This window comes from Ostrinia furnacalis, unplaced genomic scaffold, assembly GCF_004193835.3.
Source record: "Ostrinia furnacalis isolate ACB-3 unplaced genomic scaffold, ASM419383v2 OfSCF0092, whole genome shotgun sequence".
Lineage (NCBI taxonomy): Eukaryota > Metazoa > Arthropoda > Insecta > Lepidoptera > Crambidae > Ostrinia > Ostrinia furnacalis.
The window spans coordinates 49,275-73,604 of record NW_021130331.1 but is presented as its reverse complement, the minus strand read 5'-3'; the positions used below and the strand labels follow the sequence as shown (position 1 = coordinate 73,604).

General features: G+C 37.7%; 1 protein-coding gene across 1 annotated transcript in view; it reads left to right on the top strand.

The window, feature by feature from the left end:
- LOC114351653 (uncharacterized) overlaps positions 1-24,330 on the top strand; it is a 30,707-nt gene that overhangs the window by 2,904 nt on the left and 3,473 nt on the right. Inside the window, exons 2-5 of the mRNA XM_028302936.1 lie at positions 17,755-17,835; positions 20,538-21,395; positions 22,492-22,679; positions 23,116-23,219. Coding sequence (XP_028158737.1) covers positions 17,766-17,835; positions 20,538-21,395; positions 22,492-22,679; positions 23,116-23,219 — 1,220 coding nt within the window. The 5' untranslated portion in view covers positions 17,755-17,765. The remainder of the gene's footprint in view (positions 1-17,754; positions 17,836-20,537; positions 21,396-22,491; positions 22,680-23,115; positions 23,220-24,330) is intronic.

Genomic DNA, 24,330 nt, shown 5'->3' with positions numbered 1-24,330 from the left:
AATAGTATCGATAATACTATTAAGTAACCTAAAATAAACACACTAACGAGAGTTTTGATTAATTTATATTTGCTACGGGAATCTACTTCTACGGGACTATTCCCACCTCTCGTTCCCACCGCTGCAACTCCTGTGTAGCCAGGGTCTACAGCTTGACCGCCATAAAACCCAACTAATGAAGGTCAAGTTTGTCCCGGGGGAAAGTTAAACTGTCATTGGACCCGCAACGAAATTAATCAGAAGAACATAGGAGGAGTTCGAAATTAAGGTTCGACTTCCCTCCATTGCAAAGCGGAATGTACCTACTTCTAGTCAGTTTATTACTTTTTTACGCCTAAACAATAAATTTAATTTTGCCGAAAGTATGGCATGGTTAAGTACATGCTAGTTTTGTGTTCGCATGGGTACTGTTTACTGTGCCTGCTTTGCAGAAAATTCAAAAAATCGAAATTCTTTACTTACTATAATGTAGGCCCTTTTCAAGACATAATTTTATTCCTCTTAATAAACGACCTAAATATGTATAGCTTGCCCTATTACCACTTCGGGACAACATCGGTTAGTGCTGAGAAGAAATGGTGAAAGAAACTCAGTCACCTTTCACCCATAGTCACTGAATTATCGTGGAGGTAAAAAATATCGACAACAAAACTATCGATATGGCTACAACACTAACAAAGATAGTCGCAATTATATTTTAACCTGCTTCAGGATGTGGGAACGAGTTACCATATTTGGAAAAGACCTTCAACTTTCTTGCAATGAGAAGTTAAATCTATAAAATGCGAAAGTCACATTGTCTGTCTGTCAACTTTCCAAGATACCACTGAACTGATTTAGATGAAATCTATTCTCTATATACTTACTAATATTATAAATGCGAAAGTAACTCTGTCTGTCTGTCTTGCTTTCGCGCCTAAACCACTGAACCGATTTTGATGAAATTTGACATAGAGATAGTTTGGATCCCGGGAAAGGACATAGGATACTTTTTATTTGAAAAGGACGCGCGCGATAAAGTTTTTCTGTGACAGACAAAATTCCACGCGGGCGAAACCGCGGGCGGAAAGCTAGTCTTAAATATTATTAAAGAATGTAGGTAGGTAGGTCCAAAATATTTTTGGCCCCGTTTCTTGTGGTTTGATCTAACATAGATCACGGTAACGGTCCATCAACAGTTAAACTGTGGTTAAATCAAAGTCCGATTGAACTTCGGTCAATTGACCCATGGGTTTATTTATAGAACTGGCTTGGTCGGTTATTTTACTGTGGATGAAAGTCGTGCACAAGTAGATATACGCTCGTGTTCACAAACACTACAATGAGGTCTCACAGTGCGCGTGAACGCATAGGGTGACACACGAACCAATCACAGAGCTCTATTCAACGCTGTGCATTCGATTTGCTGCTTCATTTAAGCTAGCATCGTTTGTGAATATACGGACATGAAAGTCGTTCATAACACAAAATATAAGTAGATAACGCTTGTGTGTTCTGTTTATGTAAAGGTAGGTTAATAAACTTATTTAACTTTATGGCAAAGGAAGGGAAGTCAAACCTTAACTTCGAACTCCTCCTATGTTCTTCTGATTAATTTCAAAAATGACAGTTTAACTTTCCCCCGGGACAAACTTGACCTTCACTGGTTAGGTTTGGCGGTCAAGCTGTAGATCCTGGCTACACAGGAGTGGCAGCGGTGGGAACAAGAGGTGGGAATAGTCCCGTTGTGGAGGAGAGTCCATACAAAACCCTGATCAGAAAAGAAAGAGCCCATATCCCAAAGATTTTGCTATGAAGACCGTTCTTCTTTTGTCTCAATCAAAGTAGGTAAGTACATAATTATGGCGTAAACGCCATAGTCGGGTAAAATTTTGGTCTTTAGACCTGTGTATAGGTGATAATGTTTTTTGTGCGTAAATACACATAGTAAACAACAGAAGTATGATTATTTATAATTGTAGCAATTTACTATAAAATACGATAGTAACGGATACAACCCACGCATAGCAGTTAAAGATAATAATTAACTGTCCAGTATGACATTCAGACAAATATTATTAAAACATTTGCGTTCTGATTTCATGGAATTCAGTTCAAATCATATTCAGTTACTTAGGCCCTTTCAAATTCAAATTCAAAATTATTTATTTCCAAGGCGCTTATACACGTCCCAAATATAGCTTGCCCTACCACCACTTCGGGACAACATATTATGGGCTAGTGCTGAGAAGAAGTGGCGGAAGAAATTCAGTCACTTTTGTCAGCCTCTTTTTCAATTAGATATCAGCAAATACTTTTACAAACAAGCAATTAAAATTCCTTAGTCCTTTAATGTAAAGATCTCATCATGATCAGGTCATCCGTAACCGTAACCATAACCGATTCAAATGTTTCGGATAGTTTGGATGTAGGCAGAGTCAAGCAAGTCCCTACGCTGATTTAATGATTTAAATGTACAAGAGTATTTTCCGATAAGATGAAAGCTTTTTTGTGAGACCAAAAGAAGGTGACAGATGTCAAAATTACCCAAAATTGTGCAAATAAATATTTGAATTTGAATTTGAAAGAAATCTCTTCTGTACCCATTCTATTCGTAAGGCATGAACTGTGTTGGACAACTATTGGAATTTGGAATCTACACTATTGCATTCTATACTTAGCACAGATATCCGTACCCGTAACCGAAACTTTCAGATATCCGAAATAAAAAAATATCCGTAACCGTAACCGAAACCGGTATAATAAATATTATGATACTGAAACTACATATCCATAACATCCCTACTTCCCTAGTCTCCACTGCATGAGCACGGCTCTATAATTTACCAGAGGCAAATGGAGTATATGCCCTACAGTTTGATAAGAAATAGGTACCAATTAATTAAGTTATTTTAAGACTCATAACACTTCTTGGAAACATCGAAGGTGCTTCAATAACCTGTTTCAAATGTGTTGATTAATTTATCAGTAACAATTAACAGACTGACGTATGCTACCGATTGTAAACCAAGGCAATTAAATTATTACATAATCTATAATAACCGAGTGGTTCCGGCAGAATAAAATAGAATAGAACCACTCCCATTCTTCCCGTGAATGTCGTAAGCGACTGTTATTTACTTCACCCTAATTAGGTAAACCGCAGGAACCGGTCTTTGTGGAAATCCTTGGGGGAGGCCTTTGTCCAGCAGTGGACGTCTTTCGGCTGAAACGAACGAACGAACGAACTTAGGTAAAAGTAAGGGCTCGTCCCATGGCAATACAATTTTGCAGGATCCAGTAGCAGGATAATACAAAACTGAACAGTCGTGTGAAAACACCATTTTGTGCGTTTGAAATTCGTTATTGAACGGATCGGTTTTTTCGGGACACTGTAAACGGGACGTTCGTGTGAACGTTAATATTAAAACATTATTAATACTGCCCTTAAACTTAGACGTGTAAAAGCGCTTTTAAAAAGCCTATTTGCAGAACATTAATGGCTTTTATGACTCAGGGATCATTAAGCGAACATCAGGTCTCTCCAACCCGTCTGGCCAACGTGGAGAATGTAGACCCAATGCAATCCTCCATTTTGGTTCTGGCAGAGTACATAGGCAAAGGTTAATTCCCACAAACGCGCAAGCGGCGTAAAGTGATTCAGAAATGAGTAACAGTTTATGCATTGGGTATTTGTACCTACTATTAATAGTGTGGGATATGATGCTCAACCACAATAAGGAAGCTAGATGTTAGTGCTTCCTTCCGAGCGGGTGTTGTGCTCGGGGACCAAGGTCCAATTTACACCATCTTGGTTTGTCTATATATGTTACGGTCAAAGTGATAAATGTGAAAATTATGAATAATAGCCGGTTATTATGAATAATTACCGACAGTCGCGGTAAAAGTGATAAATTAATCACATTTAACAGTGATTATTTAATAATTCAATCTTAGTACTAACAAATTTCATAAAAGAGAACAACATCTTNGGCTTCAAATCCGTTGAGTAGCGTTTGAGAATACCATTTAAAATTGAAGGATACTTAAATTTAGGAGCCCGTCAGCTGAGTGACAGATTTGAGTAGTGTTTCAGTATTCGGCCGTTAGTGTTAGTTCACGATAAAAATTAAAATCGGATTCTAAAGCAGTTAAGTGTTGTTTGCTCCAGATTTTTATATTTAGTAAATCCAAACCACTTTATAACAGTGATTATACTTATTAGTCAGTATCATTTAATTGCTCCTGCCGTTTCAAAATGTTGCCAAACAGGAACGCAATTAAGTTCGCAGGTCCTCATTAAAAAAAATACGGTAAAAAATAACTGGACTATAAACCTTGAGGTTGAAAGGCGTCACTTTAAGTGCAATTGCATTAACGACGGTGCAATGAATGTAGATCTCGTTACTCAAAAATATCGGGTTACTTGCAAAAATGCGAGCAGGTTTTGCGGTTGTCTTCGTCGTATGACCGGTTTCCGAACGAATCTCTGCACAATCTGTGGTACAGACGACGGCACATCAATGTAAACACTATAAGATCTTATGTAGTTGGAATAGAGCCGAAGTTGCAATAAAAATGTATAGTCTGATGATGTCTGTTCCTACGCTCGGTCGTGATCAAGGCCACTCCATATTAGGCACGAGCTTGTTAAACAAATCGATTTGAATACTGGTTTAAATTTTAAAGGTAGCTTTTTGAAATTTCGGGCCTTTTTTCTGGGCAAAACGTGATGGCAATTTCAATTCGCAATTTCTGTAATGAAGTCAGAAATACTGGTTATGGCCAGTGCTTTCATAGTCCTAAAAAGGTTTAAAAAGTTCTGTTCTTCTTGCCAGCTGGTACTTATTTACACATTTTCAATAAGGCTGGGTTGCACCATCTCACTTTAACTTCAACAAACGTCAAAAATCTGTCAAACTCCATACAAAAAATCACCAGTTAACGTTATAGTTACGGTTAAAGTTAGGTGGTGCAACTCAGCCAAGTCTTGTTTTTTACACATTTACGGAAACATATTATTAAACTGTGACTAAAGTGTTAAAATGATTTCGAAACTGTGTCACAAAACAAATTATTACGGACACCAAAATTAACGCGTATATCGGGACACAGATCTCGCCCTTTGATGTCGTATTATTACAACATAATCGGCCCTGTCCCAAACTTCATCGGCAATCAAAACATGCGATGTGTTACAGTTTCAAGCTTTAGGGTTGACTCTTGAAAACTAAACGAGTTTTAGAATATCCTAAACATAAAAAATGTGCTTTGGACACGATTTTTTATAGCATTTCATTGACCTGAAGCAGTGGTAGGGTTAAGTACTGGGACGTGTAAAAGCGCTTTTTATAACTTTCTTTTTTTTAGAAAATAATTTGTTTTGTATGACTTAATTTAGCTACAATTTTCGTATTTATGTCATGCATGATCTCTCGTCTCAATAGTCGTGATTTTAACACTGTGAAACATATAAAAATAATAACATACAAACACATTCTTAGGTTGCTCATTCATTACCTTGTCGCACTATTCTTCTTATATAAATTTTATACAAAATTGCCAGTAACCCCGGACGTTTTAGAACATGCAATTCATATTATGTCAACCCTACCATTGGGCCCCGGAAGCGGCGACACGGCTGCGCTCACGCAGCTCATCTATTTCTGCCAACGAAAGCGGAACCGTCCTCCCTGACGCGGCATCGTGGTCACCGTATTTTACTTTTTGCGAAGACCCTCTCGAAATACACACTTGGTTACTCTGGTTTCATTAATTTAGGTATTAAAATGATAAAATTACTTAGCTTAAGATTTCCCCTTAGTTCCTAGTTAGATTTTGGTATACCAATAGCAATATGTGACGTCACTTATTCTCTCACTTAATTAATGACCATTTTAATTTCTTTAAATATCTTAAAGTTCGTTTACTCTGTATTTTAAGAACCCCAAATGGGTTTATTTTCGTCTAAACCATTACGGTACCCTTGATTTTGATTTCTATCGGTAAATCCAGATGCCACTTACAAACCACTAGACGAAAACAAATGGTGTCTAAAATATGTTATCCCAAAATAAACCCCCTTCTCTTCAGTTAACAATGGTTAACGTATGAAACAAAATAAAGATGTTCGTCTTTGTAAAGCTTAAAATGAAATAAATCTCAAAATTCTCATGTCACAGTGTTTGTTACAAAACTCATCCGAAACAGCTTAACCGATTCTTATGTTATGTGAACTTAATTATATTCAGTAAGTCTTAGAAATACGCCGTAAACCGTTTTTCATACCCCTAGGTGCAAAAAGGTGGCAGTGGGCGGGGCACATAGCTCGTAGAGACGATGGCCGTTGGGGCAGGAAAGTTCTCGAGTGGCGACCACGGGCTGGAAGACGTAGCGTGGGCAGGCCTCCTACTAGGTGGACCGACGATCTGGTAAAGGTCGCGGGAAGAGCCTGGATGCGGGCAGCGCAGGACCGTTCATTGTGGAATACCTTGGGGGAGGCCTTTGTCCAGCAGTGGACGTCATTTGGCTGAAAAAAACATTTTCTGGGTCATCTAGTCTTAACTAGGTATAGTTTTTCATCTAACAGTATCAAAATTAAAGTCATGTTTAAATTACACAAATGATCCCACAACACTACTTTTTCTGCCAAAAGTAAGTCATTTAGGCTGAAAATAGGCTGTCAAAAGCGCTTTTACTCGTCCCAGTACTTATTACTTTAACCCTACCATTGCTTCACAATGCATGATCAAGTTAATACCTACGTCCCATTAGTAGAGTCACTGGCCTTTAAAATGGTAGACAGCTGGTCCTAGCCTTATCTCAATGCAGAATAATAGTTTGCATTGTCTATCTGTGTGGATGACGATTAATCCCACTTATCTTTATTGCATAGCTAATGAGTACAAAGAAAGGTAGACGTTTAATTTAATGTTTAAACTTCTTTTATTTGAACTTTTGGACAAAAAATATGATATTAACAAACTCTGAGATAGTAGTAGTTTATTTACTAGACACATACATAAATATAAAACGATAGGTATTTAGTTAACAGTAGGTAGGTACTTAAACAAAGTGTTCTATTGGTCAAAAAGGATGTTTAATTGCTTAGACACGAAAAAAAACAGTAAAACAGAATTAGGTTCAAGCTCGGACGTAACCATTAAACAAACTTATAAGTTATTTCAAATCCTACATGTTTAATGTCAATATACTTGATTTATTATCAAGTAACCACTCAATCACGCATGACATCATAAGTGATGAAAAATGGAAAATAAACATCGCTTCTAGAAGCACTAAGTAAAATTCCTAGATCAGTACAGTATTTGTTTGTGTTTTGAGCAAATCAGTTGCGAAAATGGTCTACTACAATAAAATTGTGTTTGTTTTTGACGGAAGAAAAACCTTTTTGGCGCGAAAATGTAAGTGACGTTTTTAATTTTTAAAACCATTTTAATTTTCTTTTTTTATGGCTTGCGCATTGCAATAACCATTTTCTTTTCCTCTGTAATGTTTTTTTTTACAAAGTTTCTAATAAAAAGATGCAAGTACAATTAGTACAAAAGTATATTACCTAGTTCATTATCTTACTTTTTAATGCATTTTAGTTTTAGACAAGGTTAAATGTTAAATACAGAAGCGACTTACATAATGCAAAATGGCGATCGTTGCATTCTTTGGCATGGCCGCCAACTATTGTCGTGATAGTAAATAAATGATATTTGCACTTTTAATGCCAGTCGAACCAAGGCCAAGAAACTCGAAGAGAATTGCCTAGCAAAATATTTATTTCTTGTTTTGTACTTTTGCAACTCGTTATGAAATTGAAAGTGAAATAGTTGGGCCAATAGTTGTTAAAGTTATTGAAAGAAAAATGGTATTCCTGTTTAAGTAACGAAACTTTTTACGCCATTTAGTAATTTGTAATATGTATTTAAGATTCAAGTAAAGCCCCCTTTTCTCTAGCCAGGATGGTAGCCAAATCAGTAGCCTTAGGAAAATTAGAGAAGATCGTGCTCAGTAGAGCTAAGTGACCTGATGATGTCAGGCTGGGTTGCACCATCTTACTTTAACTTTAACAAACGTCAAAAATCTGTCAAACTCCATACAAAAACACCGGTTATCGTTAAAGTTACTGTCAAAGTTAGGTGGTGCAACTCAACAGGTATTCATTGATTGCGATACAAAAAAATAAAAGCAAATTTATTCATCTTTTTTACTAGTCTATGAGCTCATCCCAAGAAAATCTTACTCGTACCTACACATAAATAGATCTCCACCATTGTTCAATTCAATAATTAATATGTCTTAGAACCAGATCTAGACAAGGCGCCATTGTATTCGCTGTGCATTTGTTTTACCGTTACCAGATAGGATTATCGGAGTGACACACTGCATAGTAATGACGCACGTGCAGCAAAACTGACTCCAGTAATGGTGGAAAATTGTGGAGTCGATTTTGTATCAATTGTCTGCCGAGAACTATCAAACGAGTCCTTAGACCAAGACTATCTAAGCATTACGATTTTTTATTTAAACTTATATGCACATAAAACAGTGTACATAAGACGGACTTAATGCCTTTCGACTTTTTCCTCCAGTCAACCTTAGGGCCAAACTGAAAATAAAGTAGGCGGTATAAAATTGTAATTTAGGTACATTTCATCATCATCATTCACTCATTTAAATCAAAATGTAATTTAGTTAACCATTAGTTACATGCATAATATTGAATTAACTAAGGGTTACCATGACAAAATAATGTATCCACAAACCCAACGTTGTTTTTAATCTGACCTGTCGAAAGCCAGCAATTATGTTTTCTATTAGAAAGAAAGAAAGAAAGAAAGTAAGAAAAAATGTTTATTTAGTATCATTGAAAATACACTTACAATACTTAACATTAATTTATTAGTAGGTAGATTTAATTTTAAGGTAGATTTAATAACGATGACATTATCCTGTCGAATTTTCCTCACCCGGGACTGACGGCTGAATTAAACACAAATAATTACCATAAAATATGTACTTTGAAAAAACATAATTGACGTTCGGACCATACAATTTGCTTAAGGCTACGGAATCCTGATAATGGATCTAACTAAACGCAGCCCTTACACGCACTTTAGGGTTGTCACTTACGGCAATTCCGAAAACCGGTTTTAAAACTCATAAAACTCGTAATGTTTTAATTAATTAATTTGATTAATTAATAAAAACTTCCAGTATAAGCAAGTAAGTAGTAAAAAAAAGCATAAATATCATGACCACAATATCTTCTACTAAGAACCTCAGATCCGAAGTAGTGGTAGGGCAAGCTATATTTGGGACGTGTGTATAAGCCCCATGGAAAGGGCTTATTGTACTGAATAAACTAAGTATTTGATTTGATCATGATTTAATTTTTAAACTGTCAAGTTATGTAATGAACATTATGAATAAATTTCTTATTCTTATTCTTATTCTTATTCTTATCATCAACCCTACGAAGCTGTCGATCGAAAAGGCAGGTAATTACTATGACAGACACATACGCATCCATCTACGTTTTCCAAAGCATTCCTTCCAACGTTTATCGGAACTAATTCCAATGGATTGAGGCTAACGATGTGAGTTCAATGTGTTTTGTCACAATTACTAGCTTAATTAGTGCGTTAATTAATTGAAACAATACTAATTAAATGACAGTTTCAAATGGTAATGTAATGACAAGAATAAATTAAAAGGTGTGGTTAAGTTTAGACTTGCTTTCTTGTTGTTTTAAAAGGAGCTAGCTGAAATAAACGAAAAGCCTATTTGAGATAAACGACTTTTCAAGTCATCAAAAATCATTTTCCAAGTTTCCAAGTTATCTCTATTTCCATTTAACATGTTGGCTGGCCATAAACACAAAAAATTGTGCCATAAACATTTTAAAGAGACGGCCCACGCGAGTTTTTGCTTATTTTTAATAGCCAATCATGCTTAGGTCGTTAATATTTCCAAAGTTTCCAAACAATTTTCTTCTTAGGTAGTTACGCTTTTTAAAAGTTATTTTTAGACAAAAATTCATGATAAAATTCCAAAAGCAACTATTTGGAACTATGTAATTTTTATCTTAACTTTTTCAACTAAGCCGTGACGTCATCTTTCCTTCAAACAATGTGGGTCGTGAATTGACCCTTCTTTGTTTGTCACTACAAGACCGTGACTAATCTGAATATAATTCTTAGCCAATCGAGTATTAAATCGTTTATTTTCAATGAATAATTTCTTTCAACTACCTATAATAGGTAGGTGACTAGGTAATGATGCAGCGCTGTAAGCGATTCCTTATCAGCCAGTTGTAATCGTTTACCGAGTTGATGTAAACCGAAGCGCTGCAACAGCTGTAGGTGCGCTGTCAAAAGTAAACTCCCATTTAGATGGAACTCGCGCACCGCGGGTGACGGTCGCGCGCACGTTTATTTTTAATCGCGATATTCGTGCAGTGTGTACCAACCTCTTTTGTGTTTTTATGCAAGTTTTTTTTCTTTTTAAACTGTGGTGCGAAAATTTTGAAAAGTTTTCCGCGGGAGAAATTGGATGCGCACGAGTGATTCGACGTATCACTTTCGCTTCGAATGTGGTTGCGTTTTTTATAGTTGCCGTGAGTTTTCGCGAAATAAATACTTTTTATTTTGATTTATAATTTAGTAAAAGTGAAAGAGATGTTTTGTTTGATACGTTAATACGATTTGCGTCTGATTTGACCCGTCCAAGGTCACGCAATTGCCAGCTGTGCTCACAAATCTAAAAGCAAATATTATGCAAACATTGTGTGTGTTTTAATTTGTATTGGACTACCGAAACCAAGTGAAATGGTGATTGACGGAGAAGGTTGGTTTAATTGAAACTATTTTCACAAACCCGTTTTACTCGTGACNACCAAACTTACTATGACATGTATACCTCTTAACTCAGTCTGAACTGAGTTACGAGCATTAGAAGTTTGATGATTTTCATACTAGATTTGCTTTTTGCGCGCAAGTTTTGTAAGAAATTGCAACAAAATATTGCGCTATTTTTTTATTGCGCTGATTCTGCTGCATACTGATGTCTGGAGCCTTTAATGGATGATATTGTTTGTTTACACATACAATGTCACTATTTTGTTGCAATTTCTTACAAAAATTGCGCGCAAAAAGCAAATCTAGTATGAAAATCATCAAACTTCTAATGCTCGTAACTCAGTTCAGACTGAGTTAAGAGGTATACATGTCATAGTAAGTTTGGTTTATTAGGGGAGACTGGCCCAAAGCGGGCACCTTAAGGTAAAGTAGGAAAAAAACACACAGAATAAGCAAAACGGAATAAGTTTTTATCGTGATCAGTTACTACATTTATTGTAGTTTGACATGGCGTTTTCAAATCATTCATTTGTCTAATATATAAAAAATAGGCACTCAAATACGAAACACTATCACTTGCTCACTTTGCCCGATGGGGTGGCCTAAAGCGAGCACCGGCACACGGGCAAAACGGGCATGCAGAGGGCAATAGTTTTTTTTTAATTTTTGCTATATAATTTTGATCTTTGAATAATAAGGAATGTTTCTATTCAAACACAGAAGGAGAATCATACTTTCTGTATAGCGAAAAAATAGATTCTAGACATAAAAATTCATCAAACAACATAAAAATTAAAACATAAAACTAATCAGAAGGAACTCTCTTTGAATAATGCAGTCTTGAATCATTATCTTCTAGTATTTTGAAGCTTTTGAGCTGAAGTATTACAGCTTCACTTCAAGAACCTTGTTGTGATTTTCTTTTAAATTTATTTACCATCTAAAAAGTCAAATAATAAGAGATTAATGTCGACCCTAAAGTCTGTTTTTTTGCTTGTCCAATATTGTAAACAATCTTAATATTCATTTTTAACGAAATTATTCGTTTTAAAATAAGATAAACACAAAGCTCACAACCTATTATGTACGTAAGTCATCGTTGAACGCCGATATCTTTTCAAATCATTTAATTTATTAATTTTTTTCACTGATATTACTTTAAACGTTATAAAAAGATTGTTTACATTGTTCGACTAGCAAATAAAAACGGACTATACCTACACGATAAATATAGAGGACTAACAATAAAAGCAGTTAGTTTATATCGCTATGAAGAGGGTAAAGTGAGCATGCTCATTTTGCCCTGCTCACTTTGCCTTTTGCGCCACACCACGTTTCATAAAACATAAACATAATTTTCAAGGAAATATCCTTAAAACACGGTTAAGTAGGTGCAACACATTACGCATACATTGATAATAACGTACGTCACTCAGTTTAATCCAAAACACAACGAACATACCTTTGTTTTTTCAAATAAAATTCACGAATTTCGTTTATCGCTGTCCACGCATGGTGTTGTCACTCGGAGGTGGCGTACACGACTTCCGTGGGAGCGGCGGGGCGGGAGGATAACGTTAACAAGACAAGACAACAAGTCGAGCAAATGAGTGTAAGTTTATAGGGGGGTGCCCACTTTAGGCGGAGTGCCCGCTTTGGGCCAGTCTCCCCTAAGTATTTGCTATGCCTGTTAAACACATTGAAGGATTTAGTTTTTACCTAAGTCTGTTCGAAAGTTTTGGCAATATTGTACTTTCCCCATATTTAATTCTACATTTACATAAATTATGTAAAATTCTACCTGCATCCATTCTGTCCCACTATATCTTAATCACTACACTAGACAAAAATCTGTTGAAAGTTTTGGGCAATGCGTATCTTCAAGACTAAAAATTGACTACCCTCCGCGAAACTTGCCGACGCGTGGCCAGTCGGGACTCGTCTTTTTGCGCATAAGCAATACCCATGTCTTCTGTCTTACCACAACATTATAAAATAACAATAATTACTGTGCCCGCGTTAATTAATCGACGCATGCGATCGCGCTGTTTTCTAGATCTTTTCTCCGCCGTCATTCATTGGAGCATAATTTTAAATGCATTGTAATAGTACCAATGGTTTCTCTACACTTTCTGTTGTTACTTCCATGTGATATTTTGTGTAATTACCGAAATTACATATTACACTCGCTAAAGTAAGTTATAAGGAAAATGTTCTTAAGTAAACGAGTGTTGTCAGCGAAATGTCTTTATTTATGATTATACTCGTGCGAAATTACAGTGCTCAAAATCATTAATTGTACATTTATTTACATGCTTATTTAACGCTTTCTGTTCTGTTGTATGGGATTGGGGTTCAAAAGAAACATTATAATATTCAAATGACTTATCAAAATACTTCTCAAAAAGCTCGTCCAGTGACCCTTTTTAATTTGATGGAACTGATGATGAGATAAGAGCATCAGTTACTATCACAATTGCATCTGTGACAAGGGATCTCACGACAATAAACATCGACATAGATAGTCATTAAGCAGTGAGTAGTGACCCTAAAACTTCTTAATCAAGACTACGTATTCAAATTCACAGATGTGTCATCACCAAATTGATTTAAGTTAATGATTAGCGTTCTCATTAACTCTACTATCACTATCACCTTTTCGTCGCCACACTATCTCACGCGCTTCAAAAGTCGCCGCTGTTTTGTGAACAAACACGATAGCGCTGCGCCCGCGCACAACCCGGTTCATGAGTATGAGAACCAACTCATTGACGAAACAGTTCGGGGATCTACAATGGAAAATGATAGTTGATTGACATGATTGAATGAAATCCTACCAAGTACTTTCACATGGTATTGTATGGAATTCGTAGTGGTTAAGACATGCATAATTATGTCGAGAATTGCCGATAATTGTCTGGTTAGTGGCACACCGGTTTAAATAAATCCAGCCGAGTAAAGCAACTGCTTACCCTGTAATTTTATCTCAATGTTCACTTTCATTTGTATAGGATTTCTCCACTTGTTGTTGATAATTTTATCATTTTCCTATTGCACCTTTTCCTAGAAGATATTTTTATCCGAAAAGCTCCATTGCAGTACCATGACCATCATCCTTGGAAAGGGATTTAATTTTTGACTTTTGTTATAATATCTTGTCAGACTATTGTGATATGTTGTTGTGTTAATTGTATTGTTATTGTTTGTTCTCTGTAGCTGTGCCTTAAATAAAATAAATAAATAGGTTGTCTGGTAGAGATCGCTTTATACCGCCTAAATTATAGGTATACTATTTTGTAATAAAAAAACAAAGTTTGGTCGATGGCCGCGCGAAAAAAAAAAGACGCCAATTTCCGGCATTGTCTTTTGGAATATAAGTAGTGTTTGGTGTATGAATCAAGGAAAAACTAAAATATTTGGGGCACGGTAGCGCAACCGCCAAGTCGAGTAAAATTTTTCAATTTCGGTCCAGTTTTCTAGATACATAACTGCTGTCTACAAAATACAAAAAGAAATGAGATCCCATCAAAAACAATATTTGTCAAAAAAACCAAGTCTCGCAACTCAGTTGTTCTACGGTAAAAAGTTGTGAGATCCATGTAATACCAAGTCCAGGCCAGGAAATCTTTAACGTTTTACATAAATTATTGACTTGGCCATCGCACTAAATAATTTAATTTACACGTGTTTTCATGCGATGGCCAAGTCAATATATTTATGTAAAACGTTAAAGATTTCCTGGCCTGGACTTGGTATTACATGGATCTCACAACTTTTTACCGTAGAACAACTGAGTTGCGAGACTTGGTTTTTTTGACAAGTATTGTTTTTGATGGGATCTCATTTCTTTTTGTATTTTGTAGACAGCAGTTATGTATCTAGAAAACTGGACCGAAATTGAAAAATTTTACTCGACTTGGCGGTTGCACTACCGTGCCCCCAAATATTTTAGTTTTTCCTTGATTCATACACCAAACACTACTTATATTCCAAATTTGAAGCTTCTAGGTCTGCTAGAAGTGCCTTAGAATTTTGATGATCGGTGAGTCAGTGAGTGACAAAATTAAGTAACTTTGACCCGTTATAATTCTTAAACTACTGGTTCAAATTGAATGAAATTTTAAATATACCGTGTCTTTACAATGCCTGCATAGCTAATGAATGTTACAGGCGGTCGAAAATGGCCTGAATTGCTTCGAGAAAAGGATGGTACGGCCGTGCCGCTTTTTTGCTCGACTTGGTGGGGGCACTGCCGTGCCCCCAGATAAGTACTCAATGACGACCTCGACTAAGTGAGCTTCAGGGTAAGTAAGGTACTGCATGTGGACACTTAAATGTCTACCATGTGTGGTGCGTGCGATGTGCAATGAGTGCACATGTGGTTTAATAATCCTTATAGACCGTAAATCGCCAAGTCAACTCGCTCGTATCCCCTGATACTTAATCTTAATAGTCACAGCAATGAACAGAAGGATCACTCCTGAAACTCATTTTTATTAACGTTAGTTTCATTTCACCTGCCATATTAAGTACAAATCAGTGGTACTCAGTGCTAAGACCTACCGTTATATTCTCCTAGCTAGTCACGTCAATGAATATAAATACGTCAAAAAATGTAAATTTTTACAACACTAATCACGGTGGAGAAAGGCAGCCCGAAAGTGACTAAACCGCGGAGCGCTAAACCCTCTGACTCTATTGCTTATGATTACTTAGTAATGCACCCTTCAAGAAAATTCTTATTTGCCCACGAGCCTAAAAGTATGCAAAGGTTTGAATTTGTTAATATACTGACCATAAAATAGATCCTGCTAAACTGTCCAGCAACCGTAGCGTAAGCATTCATGAGTATGAACCAGTTGTTGACCACCGTCAGCTCGAAGAGAGTCACGCCGCTCGTGACGATGTTGTCGAAGTTGTTCAGGTAGTAGTACCCGAGCGCTGTGGAACCGTTCGCCGAGAACTTGTAGAAGTCTTCCACCGTCGTGTTCCTGTGAGGGTAGGCCAACGTGTTAAGAGCCATTTTACATTTTCGTGCGNTATCCACGGTGAGTCGGGATAGTGAGCGGAGGCGTCTTCGATGGTCGGGCGTGGAGCTGGGCCAGAGCTGTACCCGTGACCAGTGAAGTGACGGTTGCTTTTGCTGCCGAGGAACCAGGAAGGTCGGTTGCGATCTGCGATGGTCCCTGAAGGCTGGATGCTGGCTTGTTGAAGACTGGAGCTGATGAAGGAGGGCGGAGATGGTGAGGATGGCGGAGGCTGATGCCGAAGATGGTGGTGATGGAAGGTCACGTTCCAATCACGTCGGGGTCACCAATGTGGGATATGATGCTCAACCACAATAAGGAAGCTAGATGTTAGTGCTTCCTTCCGAGCGGGTGTTGTGCTCGGGGACCAAGGTCCAATTTACACCATCTTGGTTTGTCTATATATACTTTGGCAGGATCTAAAACTCCGTCACCGCGATGCAGGTTTGTATGAGCGGCGGAGTGTGCCATAGTGAAGTAGTGACAGCGCCATCTGTTGGTCACTAGTTTGTAGTGGCGTCGCCACAATAGTAATTTAGTGAGAATTGATTTGAAACATGTCGGTTACAATTAATGAGGATGTACTTTGATAAATGATTACTAATAACATTTATAGTTACAATCAAATTCCAAGTAAAGTACACACACACAATATAGTCGGAAAACCCCAACCCGTCTGGCCAGAGCGTAGGGAGTGCAGAAATTAGAGAGGGTCGTCTCCTGCAGTGGAAACAAAACCCTGTAGTTTCTGTGTTTAGATATTTGGGTTAAGTTTCCTCATCTTCTTTTTCCTATTAAAATAATTATTCATCCTTATGTAGAAAATGTGCACTCTCAAGCTCGGAACCCCAGCTTTACGATAAGGGGAAGTTATGAGTATGTTCTCCTGATTAATTTCGTTGCGGGTCCAATGACAGTTTAACTTTCCCCCGGGACAAACTTGACCTTCACTAGTTGGGTTATTGACGGTCAAGCTGTAGATCCTGGCTACACAGGAGTTGCAGCGGTGGGAACGAGAGGTGGGAATAGTCCCGTTAAACCGTTTAAGCTGGTGATGATAGTCAGGAAATCATGATTAACAACTTAATCATGCATGTGTATCTTTAAACGGATAGGAAGTATTAAACACCTTGAAATCTTATTATACATATTATAAACTATTAATAAATACAAACCGCAACCATTATGCAATGGGTATTGTATTATGTGTCCACGTATTAAGATACACAATTGATTAATATGTGCATATTTGTACTCATTTATGTGATTAACACGCCAAAGTATTTTAATTATGTGATTATTTTATTATGTTATGTTTTTTTATAATAATAAACAAGCTCTGATATAGGTAGGTAACTTCTTTATTGCGTGTTGCCTTTTTTAGTCCTACAAATACAAATGCGAAAGTTTGTGTGGATGTACGCAAAAACGACTGAACGGATTTTGATGAAACTTTACAGTATTAAGGACGTAGCACACTTATCAACCCGGAAAGGGATCGTAACCGTATCAACTCGAGGCGGTCAGTATTCTTTGTATGAAACTCCATGTACTTACTGCAAAGCACACTTATATCCGCACTATAACGTAAATGCCTATGGCGATGCCTACGGCGACGAAAGGCGATACGGTGTTGATCCTTTTACCAGTTGATAAGTTTGCTATGACCTTAATTGTTTATTTTACATCAGAATAAGATACAGGCTATAATTAATTTATAACGATCTGTGACAAGCTAAATTTCATGTGGGCCTTCGCCCGTGGGCAAAAACTGTTATGTGATGTGTTGTCTACTTTTGAAAATGTTATGTTTATTTTAATTATTGATTTGTAACTATTATAATTGCAATGCATTTACATAATTTACATTGTTCCAGATGGTGACATAATGGCAAGACGGACCATCATACTTCTATCCATATTTTCTATGACAAACAATGTGCACTCACAATTTTATGGTAAGTACCTACTGGTAAAAATAACTTAGATATTATTATTATTTTGTGGTACTAGATACATTTCTTCTATTATGTCTAGCGGCCGCCCGCGATTTCGTACTCGTGGATCCCGTTTTACCCCCTTAGGGGTGGAGTTTCGTAAAATGTGTGTACCTGTTATTGGCATGCATACACACTAAACTTCTATATGTAAGATTTTCATGTAATTACTTTGTATGTAATGTTGTTGGTATACCGTAATAAATAAAATAAAATAAAATAAAATCCTTTCTTAGCGGATGCCTACGTCTTAACATCTACCTGCATACCAAATTTCAGCCCGATCCGTCCAGTGGTTTGGGCTGTGCGTTGATAGATCACTGTCAGCGACCACGGGCTAGAAGACGATAGTTCTCATTCTAATTACATAATATTTAGACCAATCAAAGGAATAAAGCTTTAACTGAGTTTGAATCGAGTTTTAAAAGTAATTTCTTAACTTGTGGTTTTACGCCAACAATAAAACGTGTATTTTCAATAAACGTTTGACGTAAACGCTCAAGTTAAAGATTCCACGCCCTTTGTGGTAAATTTGCATATAATGGCGTAAAGAACCTACAGAACAGAGTATAAAAATAACTTTATTATTTACTTAAGACTAAGTACCTAGCATGAGGGATTCAATTGATTTTCTACCTTGTGCTTAAAGGTTTCAAAGTCGCTTAGGTCAAGTGGTGGTATGGATGAGCAAAAATAGTAGGTTGTAAATATGCGTATTCGAAATAAAACAGATTTAATTGATTACTATATCCAATGGATATTATCCATGGATCCAGTCGATTTGTTATTATACTCGTAGTCTGAGTTACTAAGATTCTTGCACTGCTGCTTCTTACAATATAAATAAGTATGAAGCTACGCGGATAGCCGAACGGTAAAACGGGTCGGACGGACTGGCCGACTCGTGATCCGGGGAAGGTGAGCTCACTCGTGATCGTGATCATCATCATCATCATCATCATCATCATTATCATCATCATCATCATCATCATCATCATCATCATCATCATCATCATCATCATCATTATTTCAGCCATAGGACATCCACTGCTGAACATACGCCTCCCCCAATGCTTTCCACGTTGATCGATTGGTAGCGGCCTGCGTCCAGCGCTTCCCTGCTACCTTTACGATGTCGTCGGTCCACCTTGTAGGTGGACGTCGCACGCTGCGTTTTTCGGTACGCGGACTCGTGATACAAGCATATTTAGCTCAGTACGAGGGGCTAACGGGACTTTAGTCATATGTGTAATAACAAATTACTAATAATCTTAAAAAATAAAGTAAGTAATCATGATTTCAGACACAGGACGTCCGCTGCTGAACATAGGCTGCCCAATGACTTCCAAGGTTGGCTGGTTAGTAGGTTGTTAGTAGTAATGACTACATACTACGAAGCCACAGTGGTTTACCTTGATTCTTATGTTTATTTTAAACTTTATTCAAAAGTAAACGCCCGACAAAATCTTAAAGCAATTGCATAGAACTGAAACTTTTGATCTTCATTTTGGTCCTCAGTTTGGATCTCGCTTCTTTTTTACGCTTGGTGATCAGAGAAGAATATTATTATAGATAGATAGACACACATCATTTCAGCCATAGGACGTCCACTGCTGAATCTAGGCCTCCCCCAATGCTTTTCATGTTGATCGATTGGTAGCGGCCTGCGTCCAGCGCTTCCCTGCTACCTTTACGATGTCGTCGGTCCGATAGACACACACAAATCAAGAAAAGGTAGAAATGGACAAAAGAGAAGCCTCAACTTAGGCGGTCTTATCGCTATGAAGCGATCTCCTCAGACAACCTAGACGAAATTGTTTAAATGAAGTAAAAAGGCGTTGAATAAAGTAGAAGGAAAGGCTGTGGCGAAGGACTAAAATAATCTAAGTCAATATTTAAAAAACACTATTCTTTTCTTTTAGGTTGCACAAAAATACCGCGTTGTTGTTTTATTTACAAAACAAACTTGTTATTAAACATAACTTACTTAAAATATTGAGTGGATAAACCACTTTGTGGTGTCAAAAAAGAATCTATGGTCTTTTTTCCACTGACCTACCTTTTTCCTTGTTAAGGAATGTCGATTCAAATGAATATTAATTAAAAACCTTCTTCATTTAAGATGTTCTTTGTAGGGACAACAATTAGGCATTTTTATATTAATTCGTTCGTTCGTTTCAGCCAAATGACGTCCACTGCTGGACAAACGCCTCCCCCAAGGATTTCCATAACGAACGGTCCTGCGCTGCTCGCATCCAGGCTCTTCCCGCAACCTTCACCAGATCGTCGGTCCACCTAGTGGGAGGAATGCCCACGCTACGTCTTAGGGCCCGGGGTCGTCACTCGAGAACTTTTCTGCCCTTAGTATACCTTTGTCATATCAATAGTAACGTATAGAGTACTTAATCTGCGACAAAAGAAACAGTGAATTTTGTAAATAAATGCATTATATTATTCAAATCTACAAAACATTACTTCACTTTGCAATCGAATATAGGTAGGTTTATTAATAAAATATCTTGTAAATCAATACTTTTTTAAGTCTATAAATTCCACCGACCATAGGTAGTATAAATTATTTCCAGAGTTCGGTTTGAGCTTCGAGTGTCCTTTTTAATCTAATATGAAGCTTTTTCTTTAAAAATAAACTTTATTCTTTCCAGATTTATTCTCAAGCTACCAGCCATACAACTTACAAACTGCCAGACCGAACATCTACCCACAAGAATTCTTAGAAAACCGACCGTTATTTGAAGGCTTCATCAGAAATGACAGCGACGAAGAAAGAAGACCACCTTCCATCACAAACGACAGAAGAGAACCTTCTAGATCTACAACAAAAACTAGAAGAAAAACAACCACTACAGCCCAAATCTTCAATCTAAATTTTTTCACTACTCCTAAGCCCGTTAGGAAACACAAGAATTCTAGTCATAGAAATAGTAGCAATAAGAATAAGAACCAATCGTTATTATTAAATAATAATAAACGGCCATTTTACGACGAAAGTTCTAATAATGTTGCTGATTATAAACCCAATTTAGTCACTGAAAAACCTGTATTTGCTATAAACAGGCCTACAGCCAATTCCAGGCCTAACAACGTCAATAATAAACCTAACTACGAACCTAAAATCGAATACGATGACAACAGATCTGAATACAATTTGTTCACAACGCACAATCCATTGTACCACAGGCCTGGGGTGAAACCAGCTCCTGTAGACCCGAATCAGCCTCCAATAACGAATAAGCCAGCCACTGTCAGGCCTGACTTTCCAAGGCCAGACACTCAAAGGCCTGAAGTTGCAAGGCCAGTCAATAGAAGGCCTGAAGTCGCGAGGCCTATTACGATAAAGCCAGCCACTACTAGGCCTTTCGCTGTGTACCCCAAGCCGACTGATAGTAGTGCTATAAGGTATCCAGTGGAGAAGGATACTAGTCCTGAAGTGGTGGTGGGAGCTGATGAAGACAAGATGAGCAGTGCAGAAAAGAGGAGATACATTGATTTGGCTGAGCGAAGTAAGTATAATACTGAGATATCAAGAAAATATGTAAGATCCATAAAGTCTCCGCGAACTGTGGTGGTGGTCTAGTGGTTAGACCACCTGCTTCAGACGCAGAGGTCCCGGGTTCGATTCCCAGTGGGGGCAGATTTTTCTGTTCGGTTTGGTTGGTGGTAGGGCTTGTTCTAAGTCCGCCTGGCTAGCTACCACCATCTTACCTAAGTCTGTCGCCATAACAACAATATTAACAGCATTGTTGTGTTCCGGCAGTTAGAGGTAAGATAGCCAGTTCCTCCGTGGTTGAGGATTCCGGGTGAAGCTCGCTTCCACCTTCGGCCTGATCATCACTTACCATCAGGTGAGATACAGACTATTACAGACCAAGAGCTTCCTCGTTGTGGATAAAAAAAAACGACAGCCTTTTAAGACATAACTGTGTTCGTCACTACAGTCCAGTGGTAAATAGGTATCTGACTAGCGATCCTGAAATCTCTGGCGAAAGTCCGATGCCGACACTGTTGGGTTATGGTCGCCTAAAGGACGAAGGTCACTTATTATACCGGAAACGGATCGTAATCGTATCAACTCGAGGCTGATACTATGAAATTCCGTACTGCAACATACACTTATCCGCACCGTAACGTAAACGCCTCGCCTCGCGTTGATCCCTATCCGAGTTGATAAGTGTGCTATGACCTTAATGCCACTTTTTATACAGTATTGATTCATTCTGCTCAAATGCAACAACTTAATAATATCCAAATTCTCAAAATGGCAATTTGTAAAAGAAGATTGTTTTTTTTTTGGGAGATTTGAATTTCCTTTCTTTAGGGAAAGTTGTCACATTTGAGCAGTAGCATCAATCCTTTTTCATCAACCAATTTAAAATTCAAATTCTTTAGCACACGTAGGCTCTTTTCAAGGCACGATAGTATACATATATCGGCCACATTCGAGTTTTCAATTTCTGGTCATATCGCCTCGTTCTATCGCAAAAAACCACCGTTTGATGAGAGTGTGAGAAAAAAAAGGAAATGGATAGTTATAACTGCCGATATTACATGTCCCAAATGTAGTTAGCTTGACTTACCACCATAATATTTTCTTTCCAGTGTGCGACAAATATAAAGCTTTAAACGTGAAGAAGGTGGAAGCCATACCTCTATTGCCGTCACCTCAGCCAGTACAAGTCAACGTGACAACTTGCTCTCCCACGAAGATTCCTCTGGTGGTTGGAGGAAGGGTGGTGACTATTGAGGAGTTCCCGCACATGGCGTTGCTCGGCTGGACTAGGTTACAGGTATTTATCAGCATCATTTCAGTCACAGGACGTCCACTGCTGAAAATAGGCCCCAATTATTTCCATAATGAGGTAGGGGCCTGCATTTAGCGCCTTTCTGCTACCTTTAAGAGGCTGACCCAATGATTTCCTGAGGTACAGGCGTCCAGCGCCTTCCTGCTACCTTTATGATGTCGGTCCACCTTGTGGACGTCTCACGCTGCGTTTTCCGGTACGCGGCCTCCACTCCAGAACCTTGCTGCCCCATAGGCCGTCAGTTCTGTGTGCCCTGCCCATTGTTACTTCAGTTTGATCCGTCGGGCTATGTCAGCGACTTTAGTTCGTTTATCGGTTTCGTCTTCAATATCATAAAATATAATATCAGTAACTAAGTAAATGGGCACATTTAGGGCATCATTATCACAGGTATTAAATAATATGGTTGTAAATATTCCAGGGTGGAGGATACTCCTGGAAGTGTGGAGGCTCCCTGATCAGCGACCAATACGTTCTCACTGCAGGCCACTGCGCCTACCAGGAGAAGGACGACACTGTTGTCATGTAAGTACACTCTAATGCTCATACAAGCATCATCAGGTCATTTAGCCTTCATGCTGGTGCACTCCTTACGCTGCACGATTTGATCTACAATCCCCACGCTGACTGAATACTCACAAAATATATTTATCAGTAAGATGGTTCATCTATCCATAGCTGGGCACCGTTAATCAAATAGTTAACTTCGTTAATCGTTAAACCGTTAATAAAAAAATTAACTTCGTTAAACGTTAAAACGTTACATTTCGCAAGATTTAACGCAAGTTAACGTTAATCGTTAATAATATAATTAATACAATTGCAGTTTAAATAATTTCGAAAGCTTGTATCGCGCATGGAATTTATTCCCCTTTTTTATGTTTGCGCTACAAGCTTTAGAAATTATTTGAACCTTGCATAAGTAGGTACAAATATTTTTTTTCGTTTTAGTACAACTGCATTTCAGAATAAAAGCTTGTTTTAAAAAAAGTTTAAAACACTTTTAAGTAGTATCTTAATCTCAGAGCATTGGTTCAATTACAATACAATTTAAATCCAGCAAACCCAAACTCGATAAGTTTCCACCGTTTCGTTTAGGAATTCCTATGGCCACCTCCTGACTCCATCATCAGGACCCTGGACATCATCTAGTACTAAAGTGCTCGAAAAGACAAATCCAACGAACCCAAATTCGATGCGATGCCGCCGTTTCATTTAGGAGTTCCTATGGCCACCTCATGACTCCATCATCAGACCAGCTCAATGGTACCATAACATTGCATTGTCATCGTACTTACATAAGTATACCAAATTTCAGCTCAATCGGTTCAGGAAAACTGGTCTTAAATTCAGTTGCAAGAGTTGTCCCACAAATACAAACAAGTATCGTTAGTGATCTGGTTACAAAAACTGTTGTTTTGGGTTCTGGAAGTTCTGGAAGCCCGAACGTACTTGTCAGAACGTGTTTTTCTAGCGTTTTTCAGTGTGCCTGCTATAATTTTTTTGGTAAATAGTAGGTACTGGATTAACGATTAACGGACTTAGGATAATTTAACGGAAGTTAACGAGTCCGTTAACATTTTTTAAAGTTAACTTAAAAGTTAATCCGTTAATAGAAATGTTAACTTCGTTAATT